This window comes from Sceloporus undulatus, chromosome 3 (assembly GCF_019175285.1).
Source record: "Sceloporus undulatus isolate JIND9_A2432 ecotype Alabama chromosome 3, SceUnd_v1.1, whole genome shotgun sequence".
Taxonomy (NCBI): Eukaryota; Metazoa; Chordata; class Lepidosauria; order Squamata; family Phrynosomatidae; genus Sceloporus; species Sceloporus undulatus.
The window spans coordinates 274,383,725-274,397,808 of record NC_056524.1 but is presented as its reverse complement, the minus strand read 5'-3'; the positions used below and the strand labels follow the sequence as shown (position 1 = coordinate 274,397,808).

At 49.3% G+C, this 14,084-nt stretch overlaps 1 protein-coding gene across 2 annotated transcripts in view; it reads right to left on the bottom strand.

Moving 5' to 3' along the window:
* The window catches only part of ABCF3 (ATP binding cassette subfamily F member 3), a 41,564-nt gene extending 31,761 nt beyond the window's left edge, over positions 1–9,803 (bottom strand). The window contains exons 1-3 of one of the 2 annotated variants that reach the window (XM_042457917.1): positions 9,579–9,803; positions 5,388–5,535; positions 4,786–4,865 (exon numbers count right to left, since the gene is read on the bottom strand). In XM_042457917.1, the coding sequence (XP_042313851.1) occupies positions 4,786–4,865; positions 5,388–5,535; positions 9,579–9,672 (322 nt within the window). In that variant the 5' untranslated portion in view covers positions 9,673–9,803. The remainder of the gene's footprint in view (positions 1–4,785; positions 4,866–5,387; positions 5,536–9,578) is intronic. The other variant, XM_042457918.1, reaches the window with a different exon arrangement.
* Between the last annotated feature and the right edge of the window lie 4,281 nt (positions 9,804–14,084).

Genomic DNA, 14,084 nt, shown 5'->3' with positions numbered 1-14,084 from the left:
TCCTACCAAAGGCCGCCTCGGTGGATTGAAACACATCCAGCTTGTAATGTCTAATAAAGGTGGAGGGAGACTTCCATGTTGCCGCCCAGCAAATCTCAGCCAAGGAGGCATTGGTGAAAAGGGCCACCGAAGTGGAAGCACTTCTCGTGGAACGGGCCAACACTCCCTCCGGGGGAGTGAGATCTAGGGCCCTGTAGGTCTCAATGATGCATGTCCTGATCCATCTACTCAGTGTGGAAAGTGACACCTTGCGTCCCCAGGACCCCTGGCGGAAGGAGACAAACAAGGCCTCGGATGTTCTAAACGCTGCAGTCCTTTTGATGTAAACCTTGAGAGCCCTGCGTACATCCAAGGTGTGCCAGATCCTTTCTAAATCTTTTTGGGGATTAGGGCAAAACGAGGGCAGCAAAATGTCCTGTGAGATGTGAAAGGACGAACTAACCTTTGGCAGAAAGGTAGGGTTTGGCCGGAGGCAAACAGAGTCCGGTCTAAACATACACAGGTCCTTACGGACTGACAGAGCGCTGATCTCCAACACCCGCCTAGCTGAGGTGATGGCGGTAAGGAAGATTAACTTTAGGATGAGGTGTTTTAAGGAGACCTCACGGATAGGTTCGAATGGCCCCACGGTCAGAGCCTTTAGGACCGTGTGAAGATCCCAAGTGGGGAAACGATGTCTGGTGGGTGGAGCCCTGTTGGAGACGCTCTTCAGCAGCCTCCTAATGTGAGGGTGGGCCGCCATCGCTGAAGCCCTCTTGTGGGGCAACACCGAGGTGACGGCCGCAACCTTCTCCTGCCTGTGTTAGGCCTGAGGCCTTTATTAATAATAATAATAATAATAATAATAATAATAATATGTTTTATTTATATACCGCTATTCCAAAGATCATAGCGGTGAACAGCAAGTAAGCTAATTACAGTGGATCCTTGTTATACGCTGGGGTTTGGTTCCAAGATCCCCCGTGTATAACAAAATCCGTGTATGCTCAAGTCCCATTAAGTATAATGGCATAGCAAAATGGTGTCCCTAATAAAAAATGGAACATCAAGGTAAATTTATACTTTTTTTGGAACATTTTCAAACCGTGTATGCTTAAATCCGTGTATAAAAAATCCATGTATAAGAAGGGCCGACTGTAATGCCATCCTGAAGAAATTGCAGCAAGTCTGAAACCGAGAAACTGAGGTAGCTGATGTGCTTCAACTTGCACCATCTTTTGAAGGATCTGAAAGTGGCCTCGTAGATATGGTTGGTCGACGGGCGCCTAGAAGCCAGGATGGAGACTATTACTTCCGCTGAGTATCCGCACCGCTGTAACCTGTCGCGTTCAGCCTCCAGCCGTGAAGGTTCAACCACTCTGGGTCGGGGTGTAGGATCTGGCCTTGACTCAGGAGATCTTGGCGGTGGGGAAGAGCCATGGAGGCTGACACCATGGTCAGGATCTCGGAGAACCATGCCCGCTTGGGCCACGCTGGCGCCACCAAGATCACGTCGGCGTTGTCTCTTCGGATCTTGGCCACCAACCTGGACAGCAGTGGGAGTGGGGGGAAGGCATAGACCAGCGTCCTGGGCCACTTGAGATTGAGGGCGTCGACCGCTTCGGCGCCCTCTGACTGGAACCAGGACATGAACCTGGGCAGTTTTGCGTTTATGGGAGAGGCGAACATGTCTACCTGTGGCTCACCCGGTTGGAGAGCTATCTGTTGGAACACTTCCAGATGAAGTGACCATTCGCCCTGGTCGACGTCTGATCTGCTCAGCCAGTCTGCAACTGAGTTGAGCTCCCCTCAAAGGTGTTCCGCTTCGATGGAGATGAGGTTGGCCTCGGCCCATTGAAACAGGAGACGTGACTCGCTCATCAGATCTCTCGACCTTGTCCCGCCCTCGCAGTTGATATGAGCTTTGGTGGTGACATTGTCTGTCCTGATTAAGACCGGCCTGTTGTGAACTTACTGGCGAAAGGCCAGAAGGGCTAGCCTGACTGCCCTCAGCTCCAGCCAGTTGATGGGCATGGCCTGTTCCTTGGGCGACCATCTCCCCTGAACCATCTGAGGGCCACAGTGGGGCCCCCATCCTCTCAGACTTGCGTGGGTTGTAATCTGAATCTTCTGGGATACCAGATTAGACAACCCTGGAGGATCGCCGGAGAGATCCACCATCGTAGTGAGTCGAGAACTAGAGGTGTAACTAATGTCTTGTTGTTGGACCTTGTCACTATGGCCTCCTGGTGTGGGAGGAGGAACCATTGGAGGGGCCTGGAATGGAATCTGGCCCATGGGACGCATTCCCTCGCTGCTACCATGAGGCCCTGAAGATGTGCCAGGGGGGAAATGCTGGCCCTGGGGTGGTCCAGGACTTGGGCAACCGCTCTGGAGATGGCTTGGACCCTCTCCGGCGTGAGGGAGATCAAACCCCTCTCCGTGTCGAGGCGCGCCCCTAGGTGGAGAATCTGACGCGCTGGTTCCATGGAGCTCTTTGTCATGTTGACCAGGAAGCCGTGGTCCTCCAGGGAGCAAAGGACCTGGCGGACATCGGCCCGGCCCTGGTGTAGCGACAGAGACCGGATCAAGAGATCGTCCAGGTATGGGTAGATGTGGATCCTCTTCGACCTCCAGTGAGACACTAGCGCCACCAAAACCTTTGTGAATACATTCGGGGCTGACGACAGGATGAAGGGCAACGCCTTGTATTGGAAGTGGCGGTTGTCGTAAGTGAACCTCAGGTAGCGCCTGTGGTCTGGATGAATAGGAATATGAAAATAAGCGTCCCGCAAGTCTAGAGAGGACAGAAAGTCCCTGGGCTGAAGAGCCTCTAGGATTGATCTGAGAGTCTCCATCCGGAACTTCTTGACGATTACGAAAGAGTTGACTCGTCTTAAGTTTAGAATCGTCCTCCAGGTACCATTCTTCTTTGGCACTAAAAAGAAAGTGGAGTAGCAGCCTCTGTGCCACTGAGAGGTCGGGACCTCCTCGATGGCTTCCAGGCAGAGTAAGTCTTTGATGGCGTCCAGCAGGAGGCGATATTTGGCTGAGTCCTTTGTCTTTGGGGAGGGGATGAACCTCTCGTTGGGCAAGCGACGGAACTCTATGCGGTAACCCGATCTCAGGGTGCTCAGCACCCACTGGTCTTTTGTGGATTGTTCCCAAATAGTGACAAAGTGTCTCAGCCGGCCCCCCTCTGGGGGCGCCCCGTCATGGTTGGTGTTGCTTCTTTGCTCCTCTATCACCTCCGGACTGGCCTCTCTGTTGGAAAGGCGGGCGGGACTGTCTGGGCTGGTATTTGGAGTCACTCCAACGCTGTCCGAAGGGTCTGGAGTCTCTGGACTGGAAGGAGGAGGAGGAGGGAGGGGAGGAGAAGGGTCTGGAGGAACGAAAAAGCTGTCTTTTGGATGTAGTCCTAGGCCTTGCCTCAGATTTGCAGCCCCTTGGCAAGAACTTCCTCTTGTCCTTATCCTCTATCAGGACCTGGTCAAGCGACTTGCCAAACAATGTAGCCCCAAGGAAGGGGGTGAAAGCCAGATTGTTCTTTGATTTGGCTTTGACATTCCAATTTTTGAGCCAGAGCTGGCGGTGGACCGTAATCACCACTGCCTGGGCCCTGGTGCAGTATTGGACAGAGTCCAATGTCCTATCGGCTGTGGGGGCGACTGGGGAGCATGGAGGAAGGACCCGCTCCTGGGTCCCCGTGCACTCTCCGCAGCGGCGGAGCCTCCGCCTTGGCCCCCGACCGGCAGGGGCGTGACGGAGGGGGGGGGGGCTGCGGAGGCCCCACTAGTCCCGGGGTGGGGTGCGGGGTCGGGAAGGCCCCCAGTCTGTCTCCCCAGGGGGAGCTCTCCCACCCCCAAGAGATTAGCCACCTCGCAGGCGAACACAACCCGCACGAATTCCCCCAGATCCCTGAGGGAACTCACCTCAAAGCGGGCGGGTGTAGCGGGGGCCTCCTCAACGTCTTGGGGTCCTGGGCGTCCTGGACGGAGGGATAGGGGCTGCTCAGCGCCACAGAGGGACAAGCTCTCTTTGGCTGAGCTCCTGGCTCTACCTCTGCCACCGTATCTCCCTGGGGAGGCGGTAGACCCTGGGCGGGGGGAACCTGAACAAGGGAAGTCCCTTCACCCATGAGCCTAGGGTCATCTGCCATAGCCCACCACCAAGAGGGGGAAAGGCAGGGGGAGAGGGAGCAGGGAGGCCAAGCCAAAAAACAGACCGCTTTGATGGAAGAAAAAGACGAACTTTGCTGGCAGAAGAGCGTGACCTGCTAGGAGCGTAGGCAGGAACAAGACTGAGGCCCAGGGGGGTTAGCTCCTCCCTATATAGGGGCCAGTCTCTTTTCTTTGTCCCTGCCTACAGGAGGAAATGGGAGGTGCATAACCCAGGCTACAGGAGGTCAGGACCCTCTCTGCTGGGAAATCAGACTGCTACAATTGTACTGTGTAAAAGGGCCCCAATGGGCACAGGGGGCAAGGAAAGGCAGTTTCACAGGTTGTAAGGCAACATTTGGACTTTCTTAGCAGCTACCTCTTCCCAACAGCAATGGCCCCAAATCGTTCCAGAAAGGTCTTCCATTCACCCCAGCAAAAAGGAGAAGAAGAAATAAACTGAGACAGCACTTGGCAAAGTTATTTCGGGACTACAGTTCTCAAAATCCTACAGACAGCATGGCCATTGGCTATGGGTGCTGGGGGATTCTGAGTGTTGTCGTCCTTCAAAAACAAACTTTCCAAGTTCTGCTCTTTTTATGCTCTGGAGGGTATAGTTCCACAGGCCCTTGCCTCTAGTACTACTCACCGTAACTGTCTGCGATCTTAGAAATCTGAATTGGGGCATCCAGGAGAACCTGTGCGTTACTTCCAGAGTTTTCACTGTCCCTGGAAGACATAAAAGAATAAACTGAGTACTGTAGTCTGAGAAATGTTATCTTCCACTCATGTGTTATAAATTCCTATAAGGGTCTGAAGCAAAACTGTGATCAGGATAACAGTCATACAGACCATTATCTTGTTCTTAAAACCTGTCAAGCAATGGAGGATACACACACAGTATACACTAGCTGTTAAGTACCTTCAAGTCAACTTACAGTAACTCCATCCTAGGTTTTCTTGGCAAAGTTTATTCAGAGGTTTCCCATTGCCTTCTGCCTAGGCTGAGCGTCAGGGTGACTTGTCCAAGGTGGCCCAGTGGGCTTCCATGGCTGAGCACAGATCTGAAACCTAGTCTTTCCAAGTCCTACTACACTACATAGGCTCTCTAACAGGGCAATGTGGATCCCCATAGGCAGCTTCATATATTAAGTTCTCAGCATTAGTTCCATCCCTTGGGCCTGTTCATAGCTCCTCGTGAAGAGTACCTGAGGCCTCCCGTCCGCCCAACGTCCGCCAGAGAGAACTTACAGGTGAAGGGTATTATACATTCGCTGGCAGATAGCGCGGATGTCTTCATCATCTTTGGAGTCTCTGGAGACATCCTGCAAGAGCTCCCCAACAGCTTCAAACAGATCATCCACTGATTCAAAGTCTGCGCTGCTGCTATGCAGAATCCCTGCCAAGGGAACACAAAAGACCACTAAGGCATTGGCCAGTCCTGGGCCACATTTTTGGTCTTGGTCTGCAACCAGTTCCAACAGGGCCCTCACTCAACCCATACTGGTCAGCCACATACTCATCTTGCTTCTCCTCAGGAGCAATGGGGGTAGAGGGATGGGGCAGGAAAAGCGTCCAGGGCCTTCATCTGTTGACCCTTAGGTTGAGGTGCTCCAAGGACCAGAGAACCATTTTGGGTCCTCCTGATCCTTGGTGGGACATACCACTGTCATTTTCACTGCAAACCAGAAGTCACTGTTTTGAGAGCTATTTTTTGCTGTTTTGGGCTGGGCCTTAAACAGCATTTTCAACCAAATTCTCAACCAAACATCTCTTCCAGTGAGAATGCATATCTAGACTATAATACCCATTATGAAAACAGAACTAAAGAATAGTTATTGTAAGTGTGATCATGTCTATGTAGTTTATAACGTGGTTCAGCTATCTATACATTTGTGGCTTTGACTTTTGTGGATTTGATTAATATGCTCTCTCTAGGAACCTCTAGGTCCTCCAGAGAAATTCTGATGGAAGTTGACCATAGAGCTGCACTGGAGGACCTAAAGATTCCCAGAGAACACATGTGTCTAGGCATGTGTGGGCCCTGCAACATGATTCTGTGGTCAAATTCTGGCAGCAAAGAGTTCTGTTGGAGGACCGAGAAATTCCTAGAGAGGTGTTCTCTCGGGTTAAAAAAGTACTGTTTATTTATTTGCTGGTTCTTTTCACTTTCACGGGGGTACTATGCCCCCAGCCCCAGCGAATGTGGAGGGAGAAGAGTAATTTACTTTCCCAAGCTGCCTCCGTTTGAGGATCGGTGCCTTCCTGCTACTGGTCTCGGCCAATAGGAATTCTACAAGGGTTTCCCAGGAAGAGAGCAAGCCCTTGGAGAAAGAAGAAAAGGCGAAGAGGGACAGTGAGCGGCCAAGCGCTTTATCAGTCTGGAACGACAAGGACCAGCTGGAGGACATTCAGAGGACGTTTCCAACTGAAGTCAAGGGCATTTAAACAGGTTTAGGATCATCTGGTGCAAATGACAGACATAAGAAAAGCAGAGCATCAGATATTGAGCTAAGAATATACAGACCAACATACTTGGTGAGCTACTCCACATAATAGGAGTACAAACCTGAGTACAAAATACTTCCGCATCCCATCAGATTTATGTGGATTTCCCCCCATCACTCTCCCCTCTCCAATACATAGAAGTGGAACATGGGTCCATTCCACAAGATCCCTCATCTTAAGAGGTCAAGGGCTGAAAAATGTAAACGCACACTTTCATGCAGGAAAAAAAAAACAATCCTCAAGTGAAGAAGCCTTAGGAAGAGAAAAGGCCATATTTGTGCCATTGAGAAAGAGGTCTGACAGCATGTCTCTTTCCCAACATTTCTATTACCCAGCATTTGAGCACACAAAGCATTACATAGAATCACAGAGTTGGAAGAGACCCAAGGACCCTGATCCAGTCTAACCCCCTTCTGCCACGCAGGAACTCTCAATCAAAGCATCCCCATTGACAGATGGCCATCCAGCCTCTGTCTGAAGACCTCCAAGGAAGGAGACTCCACCACAATCTCCAAGGAAGGAGTGGGTTTCATTGTCAAACAGCCCTTACTCTCAAGAAGGTCCTCCTAACGTTCAGGTGGAATCTCTTTTCCTCCATTGCTCCGTTTTCTACTCTCTGGAGCAGCAGAACATCCTGACAGTAAGAGCTATTTGATGGAATCATAGAATCACAGAGTTAGAAGAGACCATCCAAGGGCCATCCAGCCCAACTCCCTGCCATGCAGGAACTCTCAGTCAAAGCATCCCCATTGACAGATGGCCATCCAGACCTCCAAGGAAGGAGACTCAATTGCAATCTGAGGAAGGAGTGTGTTCCACTGATGAACAGCCCTTACTGTCAGGAGGTTCCTCCTAATGTTGAGCTGGAATCTCTTTTCCTGGAGCTTGCATCCATTGCTCAGTTGTGTCCTATTCTCTGGAGCAGCAGAAAACAAGCTCGCTGCCTCCTCCAGATGACACCCCTTCTAATACTTAAACAGGGCTCATATCATATCACCTCTTAAGCATCTCTTCTCCAGACTAAACATTGGCCGCTCCCTCAGGCGCATTACAGACCGCCAAAAAGCGGCAGTCTGCACCTGCCCCTTTCCCCACCGGATCGGGGCCTGAGTGGCCAGAGTGGCAGCTGCTGAGGCCCCGATCTGCTGCTTTCCAGGCTGCGGGGAGGTGGCAAAAGGCCGCTTCCCAGAGGCCTGGAAAGGGGTGTCCTTGGGGATTCAAGCCCCAAGGAAACCCTGTGGTGGCAGGGAGGAGGAGAAAGGGACCGCTTGGCCCCTTTCTCCTCTGCGTCGCTGGGTGCAGCCATGTAAAGGCTGCATCCAGCGATGCAAACCTGGAAGGAGCTCTGAAACGGAGATCCTTCCGGGGCCGCGGAAAGGACGCACTAGGCGCCCTCACGCGGCCCCACTAAGTCACAACCGCGCCACCCCGTTTAGAGGCGGCGTGGTCGTGATGTAGTCATGGCGGCGGCCGTGTGGAATGGCCCCCGCCATTTTGTGCGCGCTCTGCGTATCCTAGGGTTGGGGGCGTCTGGAAAGGACGCCCCTTTCTAACTCTAGCATACGCGGAGTGCGCACTTTTAGGCCCCTCTGTAACGGGCCTCAGTCTCTCCTCAAAGGGCTTCACAGTTTCTCTTCACTGTTTTGGTGACCCTTCTCTGAACATGTTCCAATTTGTCCAATTCATTTCGAACTCTGATCCTCTCCTTAATGTGAAAGATTTCCATGATCCACCGGAATTGTTGGTCTGTAAGAGAAGGACTGAATGAGATCGTAGGCATCTAAGTTCAGCCACAGTTTCCAGAAGCAGATCCTTAGAAGATTCGCATGTATGCTACTTTCTATTTATTTTAATGCTTTAAATGTTTTAAAGTTTTAACGAACATTTAATAAACAAACAAACAGATTGAGGCAGGAACAACAATTGTCATAAGTGGTTCTTTGATCTTTTTAATCTGTGTTATGTCCAGACATTCAAAGTGTTTTAATAGTTCAATGCGTTTCTATGCCTTTTTTAATGCTTTTAACTGTACTTTTAAAAAATATATTGTAAAAGTCCCAGTTTTGTGAAAAGTCTGGGATATAAATAAATATAAATATAAAAGAATAAATATAAATAAACAGATAAAAATTATATTTATTTTTTAAAATATAAATATAAACAAATATAAATAATATTTTATTAAAACAAATATATAAAATATAGATGAAGGAATATAATTAATATTTTCATTAAAATTAATAAATAAAATAAACAAATACAAATAATATCTATTTATTAAAGTGGTTATAAATAAATATAAACAAACAAGAATACAAATAAATAAATATTTATAATTATATCTGTTTATTTATATTTATTGTCTATTTATTTTAATAAATCAATATTTTATTTATTAAAAATAAATAGATGATAAATACAGATAAACAAATATAAATGATTTGTTTAAATCTGGCCCAAAGCGAAGGCAATGGACTTCAACGGGGAGAAAGAGAGCCGTCGGGCGGCTGAAGGGGGAAGGAAGGAAGGGCTCATTCGAGGCCCTTCTCGGGGCCTCTCTGCTTCTAGGATTCCAAGAGGCGAATACGGGCAAAAATACTGGGGAAGCGGCCAAAGAACCGCCTGAAGAAGAGGATGAGGAGGATGGAGGAAGTGAGGCCGATCGTGAAGCGGCACTTGGGGAGGAAGGCTGGAAGGAAGGGAAGAAAGTGGCCTTCCAGGCGGCGGCGAGGGAGAGGCTACAGAACAAGGGAACATGCAGCCTATCCGTAACCGCATCATCGCCTGCTGCGGATCATAGAAGGGAGCCAGGCGCCAGATCTGGCTGAGGAAGCAGCTACAGCAGGAACCAGCGGGGACTGCAAGGCCGACCCGGAGCCCCGGAGGAAAGCCACGCCGCCCAGGCCCGCTTGCCCTCAGTCGCCGGGGACTCACCGGTCACGTAGTCGAACATCTCCCCGTCCAGCTCCGGGAACTCCCGCCGAAGGATCTCCGCGCAGGACGACGACGACGACGACGCCATCGCCATCGCCTCCCCGCTCTCACCCGGAGCGCCGGAGCCACGACGACGACGACGACGACGACGACGCGGAGCTTACCGGGAAACGTAGTCCGCCGGGGGAAGGAGGAGGAAGAGCGGGCGACACGGCGCCATTTTGTAGGCTCGCCGCGAGGGACGCTGGGAAACGTAGTTCGCCGGGGGAAGGAGGAGGAAGAGCGGGCGACGCGGCGCCATTTTGTAGGCTCGCCGCGAGGGACGCTGGGAAACGTAGTCCCCAACTGCCTTCCAGTATTGACCAGCTCTTCCTGTCAGGAAGCTCCTAGTCCTAATCTTGAGGTGGAATCTACTAAAAGCCCCAGGTCCCTTGTATTCTAAGGCATCCAAGTCCTCCAGCCTGAAAATGAAGCCTCTGAGGGTGAAGCCTGACTCTCCTTGGAACCCAGATGCCTGGAAGCGTCACAAAATGTGTCCAGAGGCAGCTCCTGGGAGGGAGCAGCACATGATGCAGATGAATGGAAAGCATGGTTTGGGCAGCTGTGGCAGCCATTTCGCAGCCGCAAGCAAACACCCGCCAAAGGGGTGCCTTGGTTGGCCAACCGAAAGCCACGATAGACTTGAGAAAGGGTTGGAAGCTCCATGGCTGCTGCTGCTTCTTCTCTTCTTCCTCCTCAGGGAAGAAAGAGATGGATTCCTTGAAGATGGACTTTGCAAACCTGCCTTTTGCCGCAGGAACAGAAGGAGGAGGGACCCGCTGCAAAGACATCCTCGTTACTATTATGAGGAGTCTTGCTATTATTCAGCTGCATTCACACAGCACTGTCCACACAACCAATGGAAAGAGACCAAAGGGAACGGCCATGGCAGACCTTGCAAGGAAATCATGACAGATCATGATGAAATCCTAAGGGCTGCATGATGCCTCTGGCCAACGTCTCCGCTTGTGCTTTGCCTTCTTCCTCTCCTATTTGGTTTGCGGCCCTTTTCTTCCCAGAGGAAGAAGCAGAAGAAAGAGCCATGGAGCTCCCAAAGCTTGCATCAAGGAGACTGTGCTGCATTTCGCTTGGCCAGCCAAAGGCGTCCCTGATGGACTCGGCGACAGAGCAGTCTTGGTTCCCTTTGGCATCTTCGGTTTAAGGCACTCGATGCCAGCGCTGGAGCTGTGCCCTGGAAGTGCATTTGCAGGAGTTTCCAGGCAGCAGAATCTGGCCTCATTGTGGTTTTAGGCGCCAATGCGTTTTCATCTACTTCCATGCATATTGTTCTATGTATCGTTTACCTCTTCGTTATATCTCTATACTGGTACTGTAAAATGGAGGCGAGCAGCCACACGGTTTGAGTGTTGGACTATGGACCCCACTTGGCCATGGGAACCCAATGGGTGATCTTGGGCAAGTCACACTCTCTCAGCCTCAGGGAAGGCAAGGGCAAACTCCCTCCGAAGAAACTGTCCCCCCAAAACATGACAGGCTCACCTTCGGGTTGCCATAAGTTGGAAACGACTTGCAGACACATAACGAAACCACCCCAAAAGGTGACGCTTTTTAAGAATGGAGCTTGCCCTTGGCATGTTTTACCTAAAGAGCTCCTAAAGGTTTTCCAAATGCAGCAGCGCAGAGGATCCTTGAGAGACTCAGAAGATGCAGGAAGCCTTGTTGCGCCGGACAGAGAAAGCCAGAGTGCAAAGGATTTCCCCTTTTCTGTGGAGTTTAACGTCTATTCCCGGACTTCCTTTCTCCTGTCCAAAAGACAGGAGTGGCCTCCCTCCAGATCATCCTGAGAACCATCTTGACTCTTCACATCATCATAAACGCATGGCTTTCGACAACTAAGCCTCATGAAGAAGAAGAAGCCAGAAGTGCTTCAAATGCTTGCGTTGTTTATTTGATATGCATTTTGGTTTGTCCAATAAAGGCATCTAATGTTGTCAAATATTTGGTTGTTTGTTTCCCCACAACTTCCTCTTAAGATGGATGAAGGGGTTTTAAATTGTGTATATACTATACCTGGTCAATTGGATTGTAATATATGTATATTTAAAAAACAATTTTTTTTTACTATGCTGTCTATTTGCCAAAATAAATGAAATGAAACAAAGGCATCATTGCTTTGTGGATTACGGATGTTCCCCATTTGAGTCCCATGGAGTCAACAGTGTGATGCGGCAGCTGAAAAGGCCAATGTGATTTTAGGCTGCATCAAAATAGATATAGTGTCTAGATCAAGGAAGGTAAAAGTGCCACTCGGTCAGGCCTCACCTGGAATAATGCTGTGTCCAGTGAGGCTTCATGGTGGGTTTAAGGGACCCTGAAAAGGAGTTTCATGCATAATAATACTGTAATAACAATAACAACAATAATAACTATTTATATCACGCCTCTCTACAAAATGCAACCAGGGCGGCTTACAAGGTTAAAATATACAGTCTGAAGCCTCAACCCACACAACCCTCATCCCCAGCATGGCCTTTAAGGCAATTGGATCCCCTTAGCTATTTTGCTCACCAATACTTTAACTGACAGCCCTGACACCCCCTTCCCACTCACTGCCCCCGGGACCTTTCCAGCCCCCCGAGGGGACATACCACCCACTTTGGGAATCCTGCTCCAGCCAGTAAACCAGTTGATTGTATTAACTAATTAGAAAGGTATAATTGCCTTGTGGATCTACTGGGTCTTGGGAGCATTCATTGAATCCTGCTCTCATGGTAATGTATGCATTCTGCTGTATCTGGATTTTGAACTGTGCTATTCATAGTGTTCTGTTTGCTTCAGGGGTTTTTTTGAGACTTCTAATAAGTAAAGTTTTGTTAAATTCCTCAAACCTCTGTTGTTGTTTTTACTATAGTACTCACACCCCAATAGATTCTTGCCCATCATTTTAGCATAGAATCGTAGAGTTGGAAGAGGCCCCAAGAATGGCCCTGATCCAGTCCAACCCCTTTATTCTGCCATGCAGGAACTCACAATCAAAGCATCCCCATTGACAGATGGCCATCCAGCCTCTGCTTAAAGACCTCCAAAGAGGGAGATGCCATTGCACTCCAAGCAAGGAGTTTGTTCCTCTCTCAAACAGCCCTTTGTCAGAAAGTTCCTCCTAATGTTGAGCTGGAATCCCTTTTCTTGTAGCTTGCATCCATTATTCTGGGTCCTATTCTCTGGAGCAGCAGAAAAGAAGCTTGATCCCTCCTCAATATGACATATTCTCCAGGCTAAACACCCCCAGCTCCCTAAATCTCTCCTCATAGGGCTTCATGGCTTCCAGACCCTTCCCCATTTTAGTTGCCTTCCTTTGGACACATGGCTCCAGTTTCTCAATGTCCTTTTTGAATTGTGGGGCCCAGAACTGGACACAGTATTCCAGGTGGGGCCTGACCAGAGCAGAATAGAGGGGCACTATTACTTCTCTTGATCTAGACACTATACATTTATTGATGCAACCTAAAATTGCATTGCCCTTTTTAGCTGCCACATCTCACTGTTCACTCATGTTCAACTTGTGGTCTATATGGGCTCCTAGATCCCTTTCATATTTATAAGTCATTCATAGAATCCTAGAGTTGGAAGAGACCACAAGGTCATCCAGTCCAACCCCATTCTACCATGCAGGAAATCCTAATCAAAGCATCCCCATTGACAGATGGCCATCCAGCCTCTGTTTAAAGACCTCCAAGGAGGGAGATTCCACTACATGCCTAGGAAGGAGTGTGTTCCACTTTCTGCCCTGCAGGAAGCCCCCAGCCCAGCCCTCCTCCCTGGGAGCCATGGCCACCAGGACATACTAAAACAAAAGACAGTACTTGCCCATAGGGAAAGCATACTTGCCCATAGAGATTCATTGGAGATTGCTTGCCCTTTGGGAAACATAGTATTTACCTGACCATAGGGAAACATAATAAATTGCTTGCCCATAAGGAATAATGGAGATTACTTACCCATAGAGAATTATTGCAGATTGCTTGCCCATAATGAAACATAGGGTTTACTTACCCTTAGGGAAACATAGTACTTACTTCCCTATAGGGAATCATAAGGAAATTGCCTGCAATCATGGGAATCATGGGAATCGCTTGCCCATAGAGAAAAAGAGGGATTACTTGCCCTTTGAGAAACATTGTCCTTATTTCCTTGAACAAAGGGAAACATTATGTAGGAATCGCTTGTACATAGAGAATTATTGGAGATTACTTACTGATAGATAGGGATGCATGGGGATTGTTTCCCCTATAGAATTATAGGGATCACTTGCCCATAGAAAGACATGGTGATTGCTTGCATTTAGGGAATCATGTGGGTTACATGCGCATAGAGATTCTAGGAGATCTAGGAATCATGGCAGGCCACAGTTCGAACATGAGTCAGCAGTATAACGCTGCAGCAGTAAAGGCCAATGTGAATTAAGTCTACATCAGCTGACGTATATTTTCTAGTTCAACAGAAGTA